The sequence below is a fragment of the Colias croceus genome, chromosome Z (assembly GCF_905220415.1).
Source record: "Colias croceus chromosome Z, ilColCroc2.1".
In the NCBI taxonomy this organism is placed as follows: domain Eukaryota; kingdom Metazoa; phylum Arthropoda; class Insecta; order Lepidoptera; family Pieridae; genus Colias; species Colias croceus.
The window spans coordinates 6,306,866-6,331,481 of NC_059568.1; the positions used below are offsets into that span (position 1 = coordinate 6,306,866).

Genomic DNA, 24,616 nt, shown 5'->3' on the forward strand with positions numbered 1-24,616 from the left:
AAGTAACGTTACCTTGAGTCAAACCCGGTGAAAGGACAGCCTGCGCAAGCGCAGTCGTCCCCGGTTGTCCCGCGTGAAGCGTGTTGTTGACCGATCCACTATCCAGTTCTTGTATTGGGGATAGGACTAGAGCACCAAGAACGGGAACTTCGTTTTGGTAGCCTTGGTGAGCCATTATAACCCCCATGTTCTGCATGCCCATGGCAAGGCGGTTCTCTCTATCCATGACTTCTTTTGTGACGTCAGGAGTCGGTATGCGCGGTCGGTTCCGAAGCGTCGTTGGTATCGCTGAGCCGTTGCTCCTTTGACCTGTAGTTTCATTTTATTTTTATTTAGAAAGTTATTTAACGAGTCGTTTGTGTAGTACTGAGTACATAATATGTATTAAACTGACTATATAGGTAGTTTTTCTATAAGTTTCTATTTAAATTAACGTATTTTGTAACAATCGACGTGTTACTCAAATTATTTTCTATAGGTAATAGGTATATATCATTCTTCTGATTTGTATTAAAGGTTCCAAGTACCTAGTAAAAAGGAATAGATCAGTAGCAATAAAAAATTCTTTACTATAGTTAGAATTAGATTTTACTCAGATGAATGTTTTAATTACATATTATGCAATTGTTTCCAGTAAACACAATTATTATAGCATTGATATACAATGGACATATAAAACAATACATCAATAAATAAGTAATTTTCCAAGAATGCATGTTCAATTTCGATTAAGAACGCATGAGATAAAACAATTAAAATTGTGAAATTACGCTATTTTATATAAGATATAAACAGCAATAACGCTGTAGTAACAAAGACTTTCTTAAAGGGTATATTCACAAGAAATTACGCATAATAATAAACACAACCATATAGAATTTAGAAAACATATTACGTGAATTATGTCTTTACTTTAAGCGTGTCATTCCATAAATAGAAACGATAATATTGCCAAGAAAACGACATGAGCAACGACTGAATTTAGCTTATGAAATTTCGTCACCAAATTAATAACGAAATCAAATCTATATACTTACAACAAAATTTTAAGTCACAAAAAATCAGGATTAAACTGGGTCTAAATAGAATTTAATTAACAAAAACTAACCATGTTTTGTATTTTGTCTATGTTGGCCTCTACCAGACTTGCGTCCAACCAGTCTCTCATAGAGAGACATTTTGTGGTGTGGCGGAGGCGGTGCTGTCGGCTGACCGGCTTCAGGACTCGAATATACCATGGAATTATGTCGGTTCCTTCCAAATAAACCACCAGAGGAATATGCAGTAGATGCGGAACGTACAGAACCCATTCGGGATATTTGCCTTTGGAACCAATTTTTTCGTCTCTCCACAAGCGGTGTATCTACGCTCTCCTGTAAATATACATTATTTAGAATTAATCATTGGTCAAAGCTGATCTTAAAAAACAAAAAAAATCAGTGTAATATTTTTAAGGTATGTAGTTGGTTACAATAGTAAAGGATGGAAAATGTGAGGCAATAGTCACGCGTTATGACAAAGTACACATTAACATTATTAATTATTTGTTTTACACCTACGCGGCGTTTATGATATTGAATATCTTTTATGGTCATCGAGTTCAAAAAGTCCTGATATTTTACAACTATTACTAGAACAATAAATATGGTATGATTAATTATTTGGCCAGCCTCCTTACAATAAACAGAATCTTTTGTTGTTAACACATAAAAATGCCACCCAATAATTTTAACTCGTTTATTCTTTACTCCTTACTTGTGTCTACATTGTTTAAACGCTAAATACTGAAGATACTACATACGCTAGATACTACATCCTCTGCTGATGATGATTAATTTATTTATAATTATATTATGATGATAATGATAAACAAATACACTCACGTAGTCCGCATATGTTTCGTCATGACTCTTCCTAGGCGCTTGCACATTGGCATACACGGCGTCTTCGGCCTTCACCTTGTAATGGTCCGCAGAACATGGCGGTTCATGCCGTCTATAATGTTCTGAAGCCACTGTATACGGCAAGTCTTTTGGTACCACTTCCTCCCAGTACTGATCCTTTAGGAGCTCCGGGTGCTCTTCGTGCATTTCGTCAACAATCATGTAAGCAGCCTGGGGATATGGAATATTTGTATAAATAACTAGGGTTATAGAGAACACCAGGAAAGGATATAGTGGAACTGCACAAATCGATTTTTGTCTAAACGTTAAAAAGTAAGTACTTGAAATAAAACAGAAAATAAAACGATGCTAGACGCGTGAGAGTCAACAGTAAAGATGCATTAATTACTTTTGAGGTTATCTATGTAATTAAAAAGATTGTTTCGATTTAAAACTTTTTGTATATATTTGAATTTATAATCTAAATTAAAAATAATCTCTGGGATTATTACACCGTCTTTGATACTTGATTGCATCATTATAAAATGTAGGTACATGTTAGTGCATAATTCATAATAATTACATATTCATCGGTATTTTTTTTCAAACTCTCATTGTTAAATTTGTATTTAAAAGTCACTGAGACGAAATATTGGCAATTGACGGCTTTATTGCATAGAATATTTTTAGGCTACAGACTTTTTGTCCCAATACTATAAATTGTTCCAATTAATTAATTGCCTTTAACTGGTTTCTAACTGGGATTAGATAAGTGAATAAAGCTGTATTTCCCATACTAAGCTAAATAATTGTTTATCACTGAAGGAATTGTGTGAACTTAAATACCTACATATTATCATTTAAAAAAAATAATAAAATAAAATAGTAATTAAATATTGATTTTACAATATACCTACCTGTCCGTCTGTGTTGTATTAACAAACACCTGGTTAAAAAATATTTTTCTATTGCTTACAATATTTATGGTGTACGGTGTACCGCGTCACCCTGACTTTCAATCATTGACCCAGTTACATATTTTAAAACCACTTCGACACATTAAAGTTCAAGAAGTACTTTAAAAATAATCAAGCTTACAATAAATAATAATGATCGAAGTCCAGACCACAACACGCAAAAAACAAATAACCAGTTCAACAAGTAGGTATTTATAAAAGCAATTTATCATATAAAAAAATAATTGTTACCTTAATGTGTCTGTCTATCAGCCAATTAAGTTCAATATCGTCATCATCTTCACCGAAAGGATTTATTAGTACCTCGGCTACTTTCAACCATCCCACATAGAAACAAAACTGAAAAATATAAATTTTTAGAATATAAATACCTTTATGTTTCCATTTTCGTAATAGGAAAATATAAGGCAGTTATTTTATGAGGATATATCGCCAATTATGGTCGTCAAGCATTACATACATCGCAAAGCGCATCCACATTTTGCAATTATAACAGTATGAATTGTTTTTTTTTTTTATTTAATTATAATACCTGTAATGCCGTGAACAGTGGGAAATATACGTCAGGTTCGTATTTAGATGTGCTTCCAGGAGCTGGCGGTACCAACTGTCGTCCCATGAGAGCTGCCACGAAGTAAGTATATAAAGCTAGAGTCACCACCTAGAACAGGAATTTCAACATCATTTGCAACTCAAAATACCTGGAGATAGGTACAAAAAGTTAAAGCAAAATAAGTAATTTACTCTAGCATGTCGTTTATCGTAAGGAGTTTTTTTCATGTAATTTAATTTAGCTATCAATGCTATGCTTCTTAAAATATTCAATTAAAGAATTCGATTAGTTGATTAAGCGATTTAATACATTATTAACGCATCGTTGGTTTTATTTATGTAAACATGTTAAGCAGCCTTGATTTTGAACTAAAACAGTTTTTAACGAATCAAATAAGATCAAGGTTGATTTGCTGACGATTGTTGACTTAAAAGCTTAGATTGTTTTAATGCATTGATGTAACTATTAAGCACTTTCTTAAAAATTATTAGTTTTAATTTAGTCTTAAGTCCCTGTGTAGACATCTATATATATATATAAAACTCAAAGGTGACTGATATAGTGATCTATCAACGCACAGCCCAAACCACTAGACGTATCGGGCTGAAATTTGGCATGCAGGTAGATGTCATAACGTAGGCGTCCCCTAAGAAAAGATTTCCCGAAATTCTTGCGGGAACGGGGAAAAACGGGGATGCACGTACAAAGTCGTGGGCGGAAGCTAGTATAATATATATGTTTTAAAAGTTTCAAACTTTCACGAACTTAACGAATTGCAGTTTTCTTAAGTGGAATCAATAATTATAATATAACTATATTAGTATAATTAAAAGAACGTTTTCTGTTATGGTTTGTAACATACCATAGATAGTATAAAGCCTTCAGAATCTATATTATGTTTCTTAGATGAGATAGAAACGCTAATAATTTTGACTAAAACTACATGTTATCCTTTAGATTTAAATGTGTTCAATTGAAATAAAAAAAGAAAATTATAAATAATGTCTATAACATTAATTGTTTACAAAGCATTAGATGCATATATGCACGTTGTATGCTAAATAGGCACGTACAAAATCTCCGAGCGTGCGTTTACCCGCATGTCGACTACTATGTGTTAGCTATCAGCAATTAATACACATATTATTGCTTATCGCATGTTCTACTTAGCTGCATAACAAAACCTGACTCTTTCATATTGATTTCTCGATTTAAGTGTAAAATTATTTAGCACAGGTCAGCTTAAAAATCAGCTGTTATTGAATGTAATATTATTATCGAACACGTAATATCTTTACTCATACATACAAACTCTACGAACGAATACAATTTTCTCGGAACATATTTTAATCTTGATATCGCATAAAAAGTACAGCCTTTTCAAAAGCATGTTCAATTTATCGCATGACAGAGGTAAAAAAGATATTTTTTTCAACTTGATTAGAAACGGTTCGTATAATATTAAATTGCTAGCCGGCAGACTGAAACCATATATAATTCCAATTCAATCATTTTATTACAACTTTAACTAATTATTTCAAGCTCACTCAGGTTTCATTTCATAACTTTTGATTGTAATGAAAAATATTAGTTTCAATAAGATGTCTAGCATGAAAATTAATTCTATTGAATCATCTTCTCTAGAAACTGATAGTTATGAACAAATTAATCATAAATGAAAATATCTATACTTTTAAAGAATTAAATAAGCAACATTTTATTATGAACAACCTATTCATTTGGTAATACACCAAAGTAATATATGTACCTACATAGAAAGAAATGGCGTATCCATCGGTACTCTCTATATTACTAAGGAACTGTATAGTCATTGATTATAATATTTCCTTCAAAAACCTTCCTCGTGTCTCAAACAATCTTTGTACAGCATTTTATGCAAATCGGCTCAATAGTTGAGGCGTGAAGAAGAGACGGAAGTAACTCTTACTTTCACATTTATCATATTAGTTGGGAATTAGGATAGGAGGGTTTTCTGATTGACTCACCTGAGTATAAACAAGAGGAACGCACACCGTGTCATATCCAATGAGCGCTCCCAACCGCCTCCTTATGTCTGAAAGCTCCACCAACAAAGTCTGCACTATATGGTCACTAGTTATCAGCCCGTCTTTCCTCGCCCTGTTTATTATATTCGTTGCCCATACAAGTGGCATCCAATATTTTGACATTGGACTTTTCCCATCCATCTTCTCAAACACTTTACGCTCGCTTTCAAGCATTAGTCCTATAACAAGGCTGTATTATTATTAAAATAACAACACATTTAACATAGAAAGGTTCAGAATTAATTTTAATTATGCTTTCAACAATCAGAAGTGGGATATCTCATCAAACATACCTAATGTGCTAATAACATTTCCTCATGTCTTTATAAAAGTCTGTCGTCAAACTATTTATATTGATTGGACACTCATATTAATGGTGTGATATTTTATAAAATGTATTTACAGCGAACTCACCAGAGTCCACGACATGCTGCCACGTTGGGAACCGTCTCTTCACCCTCAAGGATACCCTTTGCAATGTTATTACATAGGCTAGTATAGCGTACCGAACGATGTTTCTTCTCATCAATCTACCAGTCTCGTCCTAAAACCAATACAAACATACATTGTATAACATAGCTGATAGCTAATAAATAACATATTGCGCACAATGTCTATATAATAAACGACAGACTCCAAACGATATCAATAAAAAATTAATATCGCATAATTAATTGTTACGTAACATTTAATGACAGTTCATACACAATTCATGACTTGCTACGTTCTAAAATTGTAAGTATATGATAATACATAGATGCATCATTGTGATAATGCACAGGTATAAACATATAGCCATAAGACTAGTTATTAAAAATATACTTATTTTCATGACACACTATCGCCATTTTAAAGAAGTTGCAAAAATTCGCATAGGCAAGTAAAAAGTGTGCAATAATCGCAAGTAGCAATAAGAAATAAAAACAAATAACCACCGTCCAACCAACTTAAAACAATAATAGTATAGATAGATTAACCTTGCTTTTAGAATGTAATTTCTACACCTGTTATAACATAATTGAGCACGTATTTTTGTACAAAAATACACTGGAAGCCTGTTTGATAAATAAAATCATTTATTTCAGTGTTCTTTCAATAAATAATCCTGTAGGTAATAACTAATACCGGAGTTTTTATAAAAATTTCTTCACTGAATAGGTACGTACATACTACCAACTTTAATTACAAATGTGTCTAGCAAATTCATTAGTACTACCTAACTAAACCGCGGGTTTGCAAACAAATTTGAATGTTTAAACACTGTTAACTGGGCGCACGAGGAAAAATCTTCAACATGAGTTAGTACGGCGTAAAATCATGAGGTGTGTCGAATTGTATAGAGACCAGTTTATAAACAATTTGCGTTTCATCATATTTGAAACGTTATTGGAAAAACCGGACAAGGGTGAGGTTCAATGGGACGCATGAATTCGTCTGGATATTTTTCAATTATGAAAAATGTCCAGCAACATTTCTATATTTCTTTGTTGTATTACAATTACATATTATGTGATATCTATGTATTAAGACTATGAATTTCCTTTTAATTTCGGGTATCAGATTCAGTATAGGTAAGTAATGATACCTATTATTATAATACTTACATATTAGTTATGTACATACAATAACTTGCGAACTTTTAAAATCAAAACTATAATGATTAACTCAATAGTCAACCAAACGAGTTTTTTTAAACTCGTTTATGTACCAAGTAATCTTCAAGTAGATAATTTTCAAATTGCTAAATATTATTATAGTAAATAATTGTTCCGCCCGCGACTTCGCCCGCACAGTCAAAGAAAAACCCGCATAGTTCCTGTTCCCGTGGGATTTCCGGGATTACGTCATTGCCCCGGCCCCCGGGATAAAAAGTAGCCTATGTCCTTTCTCGGGTATCAAAATTCAAAATATCTCCATACCAAAGGAGAATGCCCATTTTTGGTACTGGTTTTTCTCATGCATCAAGACAACAATACTATTAAAAAAATCTCGGCAATTTAGAGGCCTTCTTACCATCGGAAAATATATTTAGAACAGGGAATGTTTTGTAAAATCTAATAAGACATGTAATTGTTTAGATCCGTTATTATAGATTTAGTGTCCATTACCGTTTACATTTTTGGTACAGGTTTTTCTCATGTATCAAGATAAAAATACTATTAAAAAAAATCTCGGCAATTTAGAGCCCTTCTTACTATCGGAAAATATATTTTGATCAGGGAATGTTTTGTAAAATCTAATAAGACATGTAATTGTTTAGATCCGTTACCATAGATTTAGTATCCATTACCGGTTACCACGGTAACCAAGCGGTAACTATTATGACATTTACTATGGTAAATAGCTAAATGTATTAATATCGATTATTGTTTTCATTGAATTACAAAATAATCAATTAACATAAAATCATTCTGTAAGGTATTGTTTATACACTTTAGGTTGTTTTAACATAGATAGTGAAGTAAAATAATAATAATATAAATAATATAAATATATATAAAAAAATATTATTATGACATAGCTTGGCAGGTAACTAGTTATTTCTTATTTGTTTCTTTCTTCGAATATGTAGTGAAAAAATGATTCAAACAACAACAACAATATGTAAACCGATATGTAAACCTCATGTAAACCTCATGTAATTTTTTAAATATATATTTAGGTTTTCTTGAAATCCGTCCCGGAAGATTTCTGGTGCCTACCTACACTAGCCGATGAACAGATAGACTTTGTCTGAAAGCATAAGCTCTACGCATAGATTAAATATGTTAAACGAAAAATAACCTTCAGACGATAAAATACTACCTAAATCACAGATAAACCTAACTAAATCGGGTTTATTTAAGTTTCGAGGTTAATTCACATTTTTCTCAATATCTTGAAAACCCCTGTTTTTATCACAAAAAAATCAATTGGTAAAAATCTTTTGAATGTCGGAGAACCCTCCAAAACCACTCTGGCATTGACGCAACACTATACTGTGGTCCATACTTTCATGGGCATTCTCCTTTCATGAAAATTGGTTCCGTAGTTTAGGCGTGATTGAGTAACGACAGACAGACAGAGTTACTTTCGCATTTATAATAATACTAGCGGTCCGCCCCGGCTTCGCCTGTGGTACATATTCACGTTTTCTCTACATAAGAACCATCCTCGTACTTCATGGAATATTATAAAAAAAGAATTAAAGAAATCGGTTCAGCTGTTCTAAAGTTATGCGCTTACCAACACATTTTGGGTTTCTTTTTTATATTATAGAGAAGATTAGTATGGATGAAGTTATCCTGTCAATTAGTTTGCGAACTGTGGATGTTTTCTACTTTCGATAAAATAAAAAAATATATTGTTCGACGTTTAGATGTAAGTATGTGAGATAAATGCATAAAATATCATAATATAGCTTTATAAAGAAAAGAAATACGATATGTTAAATAGTCATCGTGGATAATAATATTATAATATCACAAATACAATGAAGTCACCGTTTCAAACATAGACCTTATGAATAAAATTAAAACAATATTATGCAAAAATACGTAATAAAATTAAAAACCTACTTAAATTACACAGAAGTTCAAACAATTGTGCAATAAATTCATAATCAACCTTCACCTCAATACATTGCTTCCTTAATGAGACTTCAAAGGAAGTTACAAATTAAAAGAAACAGCACGACACCCACCGAGTAAGTAAGTAATGTAATTACGTATTGATGAATAATACACATTTTTATGAATTAAGATCTTGTAAATAACATTGAATACTCATTGAAAATGAACTACATGGGCTAAGTACACTGAGGGTTATAATTAGATTTTCTTTTTACGGTGAACAACATTTTTTACATAAGAACTGGCACTACATAATATTTATGATATAATTTCGTTTCCACTACCAAAATGAAAATTTATCATATTCACTGACTGGAAATCGAATAAGCCTTCATTGTAATCCAAATAAATAATATAGATAAGTATACCTGTACCCTACCTACTTAGGTATCCAAAATTTTATCCAGTATTTTTTTTGGCGTGAAAACATCTTCAACTTCCTGTAAATAACCTTTGGTATGTGCCTTTCAGTTCGTTGTACGAATGTATGACAGCAAAAAATACCGAAAGTTACCTTAAAATATATTTATAATTCGACCCTGTAGATCAAGTCGAATGCAGATATAGGTAGGTTCTGTTACGTCGATTTCAAATTATTTACACAAAAAATAAATCGATAAAGTACTCTATGTTTCATAAAATTGTATCTATAATTATTTAATTGATAATAACCTAACCCGTCGCCGACCTTTACACCATCTAGGGGGCTTAGGATAAAAAGTGAGTAATATTTTATGTATGAAATAATGTCCTTTATATTCTCATAATTAACAGAAACCAGTCCATTGTGACATTGCTGATAAGCCTTACGGTAAAATTAAGGAGCGCGTATGCACAATCATTAATTGCGATGCAACGCACCAGCCACGTAGCATATTAACTGCATATCTGAACCTTTCTCAATCATTATGCAAGATATTAAAGCCAGTGTTTACATAGATCTTGTATTTAATTTTGAATAACGCCTATAAAATTTTAAGGTTAAAGTCATCATTTTCACAAGTATTTTTGTCCAATTAGTTTTCATCACCGATAAGGATGAAACAGTTATTCGTTATTGGATCGCTTTGAAAATAAATAAAGTACATATTCAAATTATGTAGAATGATATCAACATTATTTTCATTTTACCTATAATATTAAAACAGAGGGCCTGATCTCAAGCTTACAAATTATAAGTTTGGGCATTTACATTCTCCAACTACTTGACGATACGTACTTATACTATTGAATTGCAAAACATAAGTTAGTTTGAACAAGAACATTTTTTTATATTTTGGATAATAACGAATGAATGAGCTAATTAATCCAACCAATCAACCATATCATTTAAAAATAACTACACGTACAGCGATATGCGTGTAATGTCACTTTGACATTTCACAAAAAAGTGTAATGATGATTAAATACATAAAATGAAATGTTCAACTGGCTATAAAAAATTTATTTTAAAATTAGGTTCTCCTATTTTCCTCTTTTAATATATTTTAGTTCATAATACGTTTACTAAATATATAAGCAAGTTTAAAATATATCGAACTACAAAAGCTCGTATCGCACATACCGGTTTATTTACCATTGATCTTTATGTATTACGTAAAAAGACCGTAGCTCATATTTAAGTAGCATTGTTCTGTTGGTGCTTTTTAACCTTTAGTACCTAATAACGTTCTTTTCCTAGAATAGTAAGTTGATTTGACATTTAAATAAAGAGCGCCGTCGGCAAAGTGCTGGTCATTATTTCTGCCGTGATATATTTTATATGAGTAATCTATTATCAGTTCCGATACGACATCGTACAAATACCCGTCTATGTTCTTTTAGTTTAACGATTTACCATACAGTCTGTAATTTAAAAAGCCGTTTATGTCCGAAGGTCTACTTATAAGATTATCCCTTTGCTATAAATAGGGGCTTGGAACGTCGCATTGTTATGAGCAACCTTAGAACTCATAATTTGCATAATATTAAACCTTCTACTTGGATTAATAAATTTGAAAATAAAATTTAATAAGTATAATATACAAAATAAATATAAAGATATTATAATTCAATTTTGTAACCATGTTTAGCATATTGCTTTCATTTCTTCAATAATATTCATACATTATATCAATTATCAATACACTATACAATTATACATACCTACTCTCTATGTAAAATCTTACCACAATCAAACGCCCACAATATCATTTGTAACTTTAAAATTACTTAATAAATAAAATAAATTCCATATCAAAGAGACGACTATTAAATAGCAATATTTATGAAAACGACAAAATACATATTCGAACAACACATATTATGTACCTACACGGTATCCGTTAGAATTTTACAAAATTTATTTTTTAAGTAGGTAGTTACTTACATAATATACAAGAGAGCACCTGCGTGCGAGGTCAAGAAACAGTCGATAAATTCATTATTTATTATCTTTACAATAGGTACTCCAAAATAATAAATTAAAATTCAGGAAGTCCCATCTATTATTTATCAGATATATTCCTTAATACATTAATTATCAGATAGTATTCATCTGCGAGTTATTGTAAATTGCAATTAGTTTGGGTTAATAATTGTATATAATTATCTATTCTGAGGAACGCAATTATTATGTTAGCTCTTGCTAGATCGCCGTTAATTGTATATTATTCAAAGTGTACTACTGTTTTTATACCTCGGGAGTAAAATAAATATTGATACCTAAGGTTATCGAGTAATATCTTAGAAAAGACTCAAAATATCCTTCTGAAACAATTAAATTTGAAATGCTGTGGTTTTTAATGTTATAGCAATTCAAATACTTTTTTACCCTTCTAAGTATTACATCAATTTATATCATAGTGAGGCGTGTTGAACTCCAAGATTCAAATGAAACATGCTCGGACTTTAAATGATATTTCATAATAAGTGAGAAACGTTAACACAAGTCTATATAACTGCGTTAATAACAACCGAATTCAAACTTGCACTTGCAACATTTACAAATACAGACAAAAATGTTCACAAAATAAAAACTACTGGGCCTATCCGAATAAAATTTTTATGGGACCAATTCGACACCATCCCGCATCGAACAAAAAAAGAATCACGTAAATCGGTTCAGAAACCTCGGAGTAATCGGTGTACATACATAAAAAAAAAACAAAAACATACCGGCCGAATTGATAACCTCCTCCTTTTTTGAAGTCGGTTAAAAAGAAAAACTTGACCATGACGTTTCTTTACGTATAGAATCGGATAGTTGATCAAGAATCAATATGTTTCATTATTAATTTTGATTGATCGTGTTATGTACAGGTACCTAATATTGAGATAGTACAAGGCATGTCTCTATAAAATTTGTATTGCACTGAGCCAATAATATCGATCAGTCCTCTAATTAAGTTCAAGCAAAGATTTATTATGAAGGCTAGCAAGCTGTTTGAATTGATAGGTTTATCTTTATGGTAGTTACAATTCAAGTGACAATAATTAAAAATACCGTACAGGGGTATTATATAAAGTGTTACAATAATAAATTCTTTTCGAGAGTCCACTTTCAGAATTAAATAAATATAGAACAACATTTGCATACAGTTAATCATATACGGCTAGGAAGTTCTATATTTATTATGTATATGAATAAATTGTTCTTTGTGTACACTCAATTTAATTATATGAAGTAATTGTATGGAGATTGTCGCTCATGCTCAGTTCAAATTCTCAATAATGTTTCCTACTACCCAGTCAGATCAAATCACAATATCTACACTGACAATAACATTTTCATAGATAAATACACAATAACAGTTTGTTATTATATAGCATAGGTAATAAAAAGAACAATGGATCTCGCGTCACAAGGATGATCACAGACCATAAATTTTTGTTACATCCAACAAAAAATATACGTCGCAAAAAATTAGACACACATAAAGTTAGTAAAATTGCGGCCTTATTCTTAAACGATACTCAAATTTAACGTCCTTGTAACTATCACTGCCGACATTGCAATCTAATTCATAACAACATTCCAAAGAACATCTTAAAATTGAGTAGCGTTTATAAATGGGATGATTATCCTTCATACTTTACCTTGTAAGTTCTATCCATTCGATTGTCAGCTCACACCACACAGCCCCATCTAAAACTATTACATGTTGAAAGAGAAATGCGTAACATGATTCGCGAAGCTATATGAGATATTATTACCGTGGCTATATTATGTTAGTCATAAACTATGTTGTGGTTACATTTTTATATGTCCATATTAAAAACCGGGAAAGCAGATAAAGAGTATATATTGACTCTACAGTGTTCAACTCCATTCTAAATTTTCATAATGTGCCCTGTGAATATGCATGAGATACATTTGATATATGTAAAAATGTTACCTGTAATTATTTAAAGAGAAACCGATTTCATGCATACTTTATCACCCGCGTAATACCATGAAGCCAGATGAAGTAACTATTACTTGCGGAATTATTGCTACAATCTATTTCATGCGGATGGAATCATACAATAAAAACCGGTAGTGTTTCGTGCATTTTTACATTGAACGTAGGTATGTATATTATATTAGATATATTTCAATACATGAATAACCTTAAACGAATAGGTTAATTTGTTGGCCTCCCTATTAATTTTAATTAAAAATAAAACAATCTAAGTATCACGGATAAGATATTCAGTATCCGTATATTTATAACTTTTATATATTCTTCAAATGACCTTCTGTTAGAATCATGACGAATTAAAGTTTCTATTGTAGTTAGAGAATAAGGCAAAAAAGGCTCGAAACAATCTCCGCGTAATTAAAAATATGTAATTATTGTTTTTAATCAAAATTCCTCTATCCCACAGTAATGAGTAATGTTTCACGAGGTTAATTAAATGGAAACCTAAAGGAAATTAAATAACTCATAGGAGTTGATTTGAAGGAATGTTATCCTTGCATGTATAAGTTTTCACCTGTACCTACAAACTATTCAAGTTTGGATATGGGGAATACCAAAATATAATCCTAAAATAACAATGGCCATTCTATTCATCGTCATTAAAACTACATGTCAGATGGGTTTTGTATTGATAGGTCTCGTAATGCTCGATGCTCTCGTAATAGTTAATTTAAATTTTAATCGAGGCGCGTTCGGATGATAGAATAATTATGTTTGAGCAAGCCTACGTAGGGTAGTTTAAACAGGAGACCTTATAACAAAGAACAACAGAGCATTATATCTGAAGTCACAGATATTATGAAATAAAGACAATTAAAATAATACTAAAATTATACGATTCCGTGCTCACAAAGTGCATAACAATCTTTACATTGATGTAAACATTGTCTTTGTTGTAACAAACAGTAAATATTATAACTTGTGATTAAATGGATATAGTACATGATAGATTGAGACCAAAACCTGTGAACAAACTCTATCAATGCAAATTTGTAGATAAGAAACAAGCAATATTAGAGCTAGATGAAATTTCTATTATCATCAGTGCAAAATGATTATTAAAGACTTCATTCGCAAGTGCATAATAGACTGTCGCAGACATCGCATCAAACAATTCGCCAGCTCGCTACGTTCCACAGAAGGGACCTTTATTACTCAACACGATACACAAAATACAATACCTTCTATACATATAAAAGTAACATATATAGGCATATATAGGCATATTATTGGTGAAGTATTAAACCTAAGTGGACGATATGAAATTAAATTAGATGTAACAGACCGCAACATCGTGCCCCACGGCGTGGGGTTGTGCAACTTCCCCACTAGAGCAATCTTGTTACACTATACATAAATACAATATATTATAGGTGAACTTACGGTCGAATAAGTGCGTCCGTGCATTTGATGAACTATTTACAAAATATTGATTGATTCATACATAAGTTCAAAACAAAACGTGCACGGTCATACGATGCATAGATTAAGCGTTCAAACGTTGCTTGGAAGGGACACACGTCATGCAATAGCTGGAAGTTTAATACTTGTCTTTCTTTACTTTACTAACCGCTCCAGGTATCCCGGCTGATATGAAGAGGGCGAGCGTGTCGGGCCACGGCAGCAGCTTGTACTGCTCCCACCACCGCTTCACCACCAGGCTTACGTAAAAGCCCAGCACGAAAGATACTGGTATGGATTCACTCTGTGCGCCGAAGTACTGCCGCACCTTTTCGAATATCCTGCGAACATTTTAATAGTGTCGTAAAATAGTATAAGTTGAATTTAAATTTGGAATATTCATGAAGGTCTAGTTTGTCTATGACATAAAAACTTGTATACAAGTATGTGCACAGATAAGACTACTGTAGGGGCGAGTAGCTGAATTAGAATACATAGTTAGAAATATGAACTAAAAATAAGTATTATGCAGTAAGGCATCACCAGTCACCACTTTGTAAATTTAAACAAACACACATCACTAAAGTTCTTTAATAAATAAGTCCGTACATGTAAAAGGATATGTTTGAACTATCCATTGATAACAGCACAATGTCGGCTACGAACGGTATAAAGTGGTATAAACATGCATTGTCTTTCAGATTCTGATTACAAACCAACAGAAATGTTTAATGCAGTGAAATATTTGTCTCGACTACACGCGGAAACAATTTGATCAAATGTTACTTGCAATATCCACGCTCGATTTTATGCTTGTGAAATCGATGCATTACCGAGAGAAAATAACCGAGCACAGATTAATGTTGACTCCGCCTGTCTACCCTATTCAGATTCGACGATTTGTGTGTTCCTTTAATTATTCTCAACTTGATTGATGTGTAGAATAGAAGATAAATAAAAGCCTCGTATTTACTTTGAATGCCTCATCTATGTATTGAGTATCACCCGAAGAAAACGTGATTTGACCAACATATAGCCATACGATATGACAGCTTCGCGGCCGTAATACAAACACGCCTAGCTTCATAATAATTGAGATTAACGAATGATCATTACATTGCATAGTAAAAAATATGATTGTGTAATTGTACAAAAAATCGATACATGAATCGGACCCAGAATTAAAACTTTGATCTCTTTCGATTAATCCCATGCTAATTATTATGAACGTATAATTTTAAATTTAGAAATATTAAGTATATTTAAAATTAAATTTGGGTGAATTCTTCACAGCACGTGTTCGTTATAAAGTCAAAAAGTGTTACTGATTACAGAAAATTGAGATAAACAGTATATCGATTCTGCGCTATGACCGAGTTCAATAGAATTGAATATTATAACAATTCATCAAATGAAACTAGCATCGCGTCATGTTTATTTATCCGGACTGTCCACTCTTCAAAAGGCTTTTAACCTACATCCGGGGAAAGCTACTCTATACGTATATTTGTATTAATTATACCATTTAAAACTTAATTAATTAGCAAAATGTTGTTAAAGTACATTGAACTCGAACAAGATCGCTAATAAAAAACTTCAGCGAGAAATTTATACGAAATGGAAATATAAAGAAAGCTCTACAACTATATTATAACAGCAATAGAGAAAACAAACAAGATTTTTGCATGTATTACAATAATATTACTCATACAAAATGACACAGGTATAATATATAGTAGGTACTTCCCCTGATTATTATAATTGTTACAATTTTTAGAACGAACTCAAACCGTCGCGTCGCGTCCTTATGAAAAATATTTTATTGTTTATGGTTTAAATTAATCTTCAACGGTTAAGAGGGAAAGCTTAAGTAGTAAACAGGTTTTATTTCTTTATTATTATCAGTAACTTTGTTAATATTTCATAACTTTATCTGGTAAACATATCAGCTTTCAATAACTCAACTATAATTAAAGCAATCTAAAAACGCAAGCCATTTACAAAGCTATAAAATGTATTCTACAATTAATTAACAGGATACAAAAGTATAATGAAAAAAATATCCAAGAAATCTGAGATAGGTAATGTCATTAATGAACCATGAAATTATATCAATAATGTTCTGTGACCCTATTGACGGATAACGGGTGTAATAGATCTTGTAACTCTACCTTTACAGTATGTAAAAGTGATCATTCAATTAATTAAAACATAATATATATATAATTCCAATCTGTCAAGAGGTGTTTAAAAAATATCTGTGTGTGTGCGTCTCAGATCCATACATGGAGACCCCTCTATCACTGTTAGTTAAAGATTTTGAAATAACAGCTTATTGTATCTATACATATAATAAAATCGTAGGAAAGTCAAAACTGTACATTGAATATTTTTTTAAAAGAATACATAATCCATGATCTATAATCGATATAGAAGCCAAAAACATAGTTTTTAGAATTTTTGTCTGTTTGTCTGTTTGTCGGTTTGTCTGTTTGTCTGTTTGTCTGTATATTTGTCCGAGCTAATCTCGAAAAGTACCGCATAGATTGACTTCAAATTTTGCATGAATATTACTAACAGGTCGGGTGAGGCTTTTATATACACATTATCATGCTATCACCTCCGGGGGAGGAGCTGTGAACCTTTATTTTTCTAACGTATTCCGTGTATTACACAGCGTACAATCTAAAGACTCATGTTTAAATGTTGTTTTTGGGTAAGCCACGCTATTATCTAGCTTTACACTATAAAAACTACGTCATTTACGTAATTTTGGCAGAGAAACAGTTTAATGAATCTTAGTAGTATAAAGACAAATTTGAAACAGCGCCATCTATGAGACTTCATTAAAATCAAATCAATTTACATGTTTAACGCTTCTTGCAAATTGATAATTAAAAATTAAATAATATGATGTTGGTGGGGTTTTTAATTGTACTTATTTATTTAACTTTTTAACCCATGTCTTTCCAGAGTCCACTTCAGGTGCTTATATTTTATGTGAATATACTAAATAAAATTTTACAAGTGAGGGTAGATGTTTATTATTTGATGTCAAACAAGACACTATTAACAGTTAATTGTGACATTTTAAAAAATCCTTCTTGCGTTCCCACAAAAGGTAAGTTGTAGCTTTTATATTTATTCTTTATTAATTAATTATATAGTTAGACTCATGTTTTTAATTAGAATTGAAGTTACGACAAAATAAGAAAATGATGAAATTTTATTTTTATGTATAACTTTTACAAGACTATATTAAACGCCCAAAGAAGGTCACTTTAGTTCTTGATAGAATTTTATTTGTTAGTAGCTTTTTAATAAAATTAGGTAAAGTAATCTTTTCATTTTTTTTTATTTACAGATTCAATGTTCATAAAAATTAACGATTTGCATGAGGATGTAGTAGAAATAAGTATCCTGGCGCGTGGTCAATTGTTGACTAAAGTTAATTTCCAACGTATGGTACAATCATTGGAAGAATCTTGGGTAATTTTAGAGGATATTTTTCGGGAATGAGAAAAGGGGCAGCCAACCACGTATCAGCGTGCGTGCGTGAGAATCTACCTACGTTTTAGTACCAAAAAAAATGTTATTTTGAAACGTAAATATTGCACTCACAACTACTGTACAAGTATGATTTTTAATCGTGCTTTACTGTCATCTGATTGTTTTATTATCGTTATGGCTATCGCGGTACAGATCGTACTGGGATCAGAGTACATATTATTTATCAATTGGTGTGGTAATATACGTACCACACCAAGTAAAATATTTACAATCATACCAAATGGATTAACACGGTATGTACATAAGGCGGTCTTATCGCTTACTAGCGATCTCTTCCAGACTGCCCAAGGTAAGAGATAAAGAATTATACTCATGATCCAGCAATTTTCAACCGAAAAAGAAGTTTTTCTGTAATTGGTAGTTGTTTCATTTATTTATTTTAAATACCTAATTTTACTTTTATATTTGCCCATTTGCATTACATTCAGCTTCCATAAAACTTATAAAAATTTTTATGTTTATTTCTGTCTTATATAAATACTCTTTTTTAGATATAAATAACAAAAACAACTTTTTTATTAAAATTTAGTACCTTGGGAAGATATTATCTATGTGTTAATAGAACAATACATAAAGGAAATTATGTTACGATTTTATACAATGAAAATATGTAAAAAAATATTAGCAGGTGTAATTATTAAATTGATCCCAAACCCAAAACTGTAGTTAATTTTTTTTGTCATTTAGGGCCGATTTTTCAATGCTTGGATAAAACTTATTCGTCGAATAATGTATAAAACTACCATTTTAAAAACGTATTCTAATTGCCCGTATTTGACAGTTTACGTGACATTTTAATATTATCGTGTAATACTTTATTGGACGGATAAGTTTTATCCAAGCATTGAAAAATCGGCCCTTAGTGTTTGATTCATGTCAATTGGTTCATTAATAAAAAAAATTATGATCATTTAAATAATCACGGCGAACATTTGCTAAGGCATTCATGTACAAGGTGTAATCGATCAGTGTGCACAGGCGATTTTTTTTTGTAAGTATTACAGATAACAAAAAACTTTAAACTGATATCGAAAGTACTAAACCTACTAATGGCCGTAATCATTTTTTTTAAATAAATCGAGAAATATAAAAAAATATATCTTTAAACCCTCCCATACATTAAGTACATAATATGAAATATGAATATCCCATATACATTTAATATGAAAGATTTTTCTTTTTTTGGTTGTCTGCTTTAATTACTTCGCAAATTCGAAGTGGCATTTTCCACGCTTTTTCCGGACATTTTCACGCATTTTCCGGATATTTTCCGGGCATTTTCCGGGCAATTCCTCACGCATTTCCGGGGATTTTCCAGGCATTTTCCACGCCTTTTCCGGACCATTTCACGCATTTTCCGGATATTTTCCAGATATTTTCCAGATATTTTCCAGGCATTTCCCAGGCATTTTACTGACATTTCCCTGACATTTTCCGGAGATTATACAGGCATTTTCCACGTTTTTCCGGACATTTTCACGCGTTTTCCAGATATATTCTGGGTAACTCCCAGGAAATTTCCGGGGATTTTCCAGGCATTTTCCACGCTTTTTCCGGATATTTTCCAGATATTTCCCAGGCATTTCCCAAGCATTTTCCGGACATTCCCTGACATTTTTCCGGGGATTTCCAGGCATTTTCCACGCTTTTCCGGACATTTCACGCATTTTCCGGATATTTTCTAGATATTTTCCAGGCATTTTCCAGGCATTTTCTGAACATTTCCCTGACATTTTCCGGAGATTTTACAGGCATTTTCCACGCTTTTTCCGGACATTTTCACGCATTTTCCGGGAATTTTCCAGGCATTTTCCAGACATTTTCCTGACATTTTCCGGGAATTTTCCAGGCATTTTCCACGCCTTTTCCGGACATTTTCACGCATTTTTTGAATATTTTCCGGGCATTTTCTGGGCATCTCTCAGGCATTTTCCGGGGATTTTCCAGGCATTTCCCACGCTTTTTCCGGATATTTTCCAGACATTTCCCTGGCATTTTCCGGAGATTTTTCAGTCATATTCCACGCTTTTCCCGAACATTTTCACGCATTTTCCGGATATTTTCCGGGTATTTCCCGGACATTTTCACACATTTTCCGGGGGATTTTCCAGATATTTTACAGGCATTTTCCGGATATCCCCGGAAAATGCCCCGGATTTCCTGAAAATACGTAAGTTTTTTAGCTTAGATTAGTAATAAATTCTATTGACAATTCTATGAATTGTTTATGGTAGTACGTGTTTACTAAATAATTGTATGTAAAGTAGTAACTACTATGCAGTCGCTATTCCACGCGGACGAAGTCGCGGGCACAGCTAGTTTTAGTATAAAGTTATGAAAGTTTTCAGACGCATTTGATGCATTGCAGTTCAATAGGGTTAAATACATTTGGCCTGTTGGGGCATGATAGTGTAAAGTTTAAAATTTGGTCCTTCGGGCATAAAAGATTGATCATTTACTGTTTGTAAAGAAAAGTTATCAGCATATCAAAATAATATGACATGCCTGTTGGGGCTTTATACGAGAAATGGATTAGTTTCTCCACATATACTACACCGTGTAGCTTCTACGTAAAAATTTATAGTAAAGAACAGACACCCCGTAAATTTTTGTAGTGTTAATGAATAATGGGGGAAAAGACAGCGAATTTATTATAATTATAACATAAGGATTTTTCCATACGACTACAGCCTAAAATACCCTTGAAAAACCTAATTTAAAATTTCCATTTGAAATCCCGATACTAACTTTTCAGCAGCGACTCAATTTCACTTAAAATTTATGTCAACTGAGGTCGTTAGGAGTTACGATATTATAGTTCATAGTATAGTTTGTACAACTTCAAAGATTATATACTATAATATGTACCTATTATAAATATTTTCTGATCGTTTGCTTACTTGTATTAGGGTCAGTATTTATTGAACATCTGCCTAAATAAATGTACCTATGTATTAGTATATCATACATTATGAATGGCTATCTTCGTAGTAAAGGGTTATTACATACAAACCATACAGAGAGTATCTGCTAGACTATTTTAAAATATTAAGGATGGCAACTGGGAGTGCAAAGAAATTTTGAAGAGAATTCGGAATTCCATAAAAATATATAATAATCCAGCCTGTTCAACTGACGATGTTCGGCCCTATTCCCCCTTTTCGTGCTTTCTCTTCATAAGAACATTCATTGAGCATTAACGAAAACGTAAAAAAAATCTTAATCTGTAGAGCTAGCTATTCTAGAGTTTTATGCTTAGCAAATCTTTTGGCGATTCATTTATGTTATGTAGATTAATGAATATTTATTAAAGTTAAATCACATGTTTATCCTCATATAAGCATGTTTTCTCAAACAAGATTTATTTCAAAAAGTAAATAGTTATAACAAACGATCTTCTAAGAAACATAAAAGCATTTTCTTTATCAGTAAGTTGTGTGAGTAAGGCTTATGTAAATAAATTCAGTGTTTGTTGTAGAATTTTAACACCTTCGTCATTTTACCTTTTATGTTTAACAATTCTTGTTATCTTACATATAAAGAGGAAAGGTAATTTTTTGGTGTTAAGTGATATAAAAGTAAAATGTATTTCATACTTGATTAAAAAAAATCACGATTTGGTACACACATTTTAGAAAAAAAGAAATAAGAATTATTAATTATTGAAATAATTTCTACAAAAATGGAACAAGCTATGAACAATCCTTATTTTTTAATTTTATAAACTCTACAAGACAACACACAAACTCTTCAATAAAATACCTAACAATAATACGAAGTAAGACTTTCTTAGTAAGCATCTGGCTTCTATCATTATGATATAATTTAAGTAAATAATTACATTGTCTATTTGCATATGAAGAAGTGAAACAGGAAGGAAAAATAGTGCAAAATAAAGCATAATAATAAAATGCACGTTCTATGCAAGAATATGCAACCTTGATGCAATTGTTTCCGCTGATTAAAACAAAATGACTGTAAAATTAAGTCGCGTGAGATAATTGTTGGGTAAAACGTGTCTTTGCGTATTATTTTTTTGCTTATTCGTGTGGGTGTAAAGCTAATTTGGCATAGCTGGCGCACGTCTGCATTAACGTCATTGGAACGTCACACACTATGTGAGAATTATATTGCAATGTTTGGACAAAACTGTAAACGATATGGTCATTTTCAAAAGTGAGATAGCAGTGAACTTGTTAGCAATTTTTTTTACAGTTTGTCCTTAATTTTTTATTAAAATACTAGCGAACCCGGCGAACTCCGTTTCGCCACCTTATGTTTAAATACAAACCAAATGTTACATAAGGTGCTGTATGTGAAAAATGATTTTCCCGGATTTCCCGCTTTTTTGTTGAAATGTTTCCCGAATTTTCTTTGCTACAAACCTCACGGAGCCACCTTTCCAACGAATGCAAATCCGTGAAAATCGGTTCGTGCCTTCTGGAGTTATAGTTATAGCGTCAGGAAGGCAAACCCGACTTATTTTTATATAGTAAATTTTTATTGTACATCGCTATGGAATCTATGTTGATCTTATTTTGAACGTAAAATAATCGGAATGTAATCTAAACAAAAGAAGCTATTTATCGAATTATCAATTATTTTACGTTTTAAAACTAATGAGCTTTTTTATTTACCACCGATAACCTTACGTATTTACAAAGTACCAATACATGCGATCATAGTTTACCGTGTAATGATCGAATACAACAAATACGAATATTTCGTAACCCTAGTTGGTAGATCAGTAATAACTAATACCTAACTATCGAGGATATCTATTATGAATCAGATTTTATTATGAAAGGCCTACGCGTACGGTCAACAAATCCGTAATTGAATAGCCGGACTAATAAAAGTTCCTTTTAAATATTTATACTATCAAACGTAAAAATACGTACATATTAAAATTGCAATAAATTCTTCGAATAAAGTACATACTATATAACATCTTATAAATATAGCGTTCATATTTGACACTTTTATATATAGATTCCTAAGTACTAAATTAAATGCAGTTGAAACGGTTCTACGAAGTCCATTTCAAAGCGTTTTCGCAGTGCTAGAGAGTCAATAGAGCATTGTAGAAAAGAGCTTTCATTAAACTTACAGTTAAAATGAGACTTTAAAGGGATTTTAGCCTTTAAGTTTATAACGACGCTTATATTATTGAAATCCTAGGCCGTTATTGACGAAAAGTGAAGCGATGGTCTTTTCATAGCGACGTGTTTTGGTTCCAACTTTAATTGCATCATTAAACTTTGTTTAACGAATGGTATGTGAAAACGCACCTTAGAATAGGTCAAAGAGGTTCTATTTTGCTTTGAGAATCGCTACTCGCCAGCAAAGAGATTATAGGGCATAATACTCGATAGATTAAAATTAGAGATTTTCCTCATAAATGAATAATCGAGTAAATTTTCAATAGGAACATAATTTCATTAGAAATATAATATATAAAAGCGTTTATGTATTGCGTGGGTAACATAAATATGAAGAAATTTCATCTATTTGACGACATTTTCGAGATATTAGAGAAATCTCAAAGTGAATTGTTTTGATGCCGTGAATTAGATAGGTACTTACTTATACATTTAACTGTTGAAAAAACTTCTATTCAGCTATGTCAATAATTATGTGTAAATATTATGTACCTACTTTAAATTTCCACCTCATAAATTATTTGAAATTAAAGTTTAGTTTTATTTTTCGTTCCATTTCATTAAAAATATATGAGACTTGGCATTTTTGAACAAATGTTGGAATGATATTCATATGTTACGGACATAGACCGATCGCTAAACAAGAGAGAAGTTACAGGCTCACAGCAAATACTTAAAATTAATATCAATATCAGCCAATACCTATGCAATTAGAGTTCATTCCATGCTCTTGCATATCGATAGAAAAAAGAAGTTTACTCAATTATAAACGTAATACGAATTTACACAGGTGCACCGCAAATCGCAATCTCAACGTACACAGCATCGGTAGTGTATCATAAAAGTTGATGTGATTTCCTCAGATGGAAATTGGTTTTATCATTTTTGAGTAAGATATTTTCAGAAACATTTGTATAGGTACAACTTAAAATATACTTTTTGTCTGATTAT

At 31.7% G+C, this 24,616-nt stretch overlaps 1 protein-coding gene across 2 annotated transcripts in view; it reads right to left on the reverse strand.

The window, feature by feature from the left end:
• The window catches only part of LOC123705193 (bestrophin-4), a 32,030-nt gene that overhangs the window by 1,414 nt on the left and 6,000 nt on the right, over positions 1 to 24,616 (reverse strand). Inside the window, exons 3-10 of one of the 2 annotated variants that reach the window (XM_045653875.1) lie at positions 15,094 to 15,274; positions 5,894 to 6,023; positions 5,420 to 5,658; positions 3,393 to 3,521; positions 3,092 to 3,199; positions 1,884 to 2,114; positions 1,109 to 1,373; positions 13 to 309 (exon numbers count right to left, since the gene is read on the reverse strand). In XM_045653875.1, coding sequence (XP_045509831.1) covers positions 13 to 309; positions 1,109 to 1,373; positions 1,884 to 2,114; positions 3,092 to 3,199; positions 3,393 to 3,521; positions 5,420 to 5,658; positions 5,894 to 6,023; positions 15,094 to 15,274 — 1,580 coding nt within the window. The remainder of the gene's footprint in view (positions 1 to 12; positions 310 to 1,108; positions 1,374 to 1,883; positions 2,115 to 3,091; positions 3,200 to 3,392; positions 3,522 to 5,419; positions 5,659 to 5,893; positions 6,024 to 15,093; positions 15,275 to 24,616) is intronic. The other variant, XM_045653876.1, reaches the window with a different exon arrangement.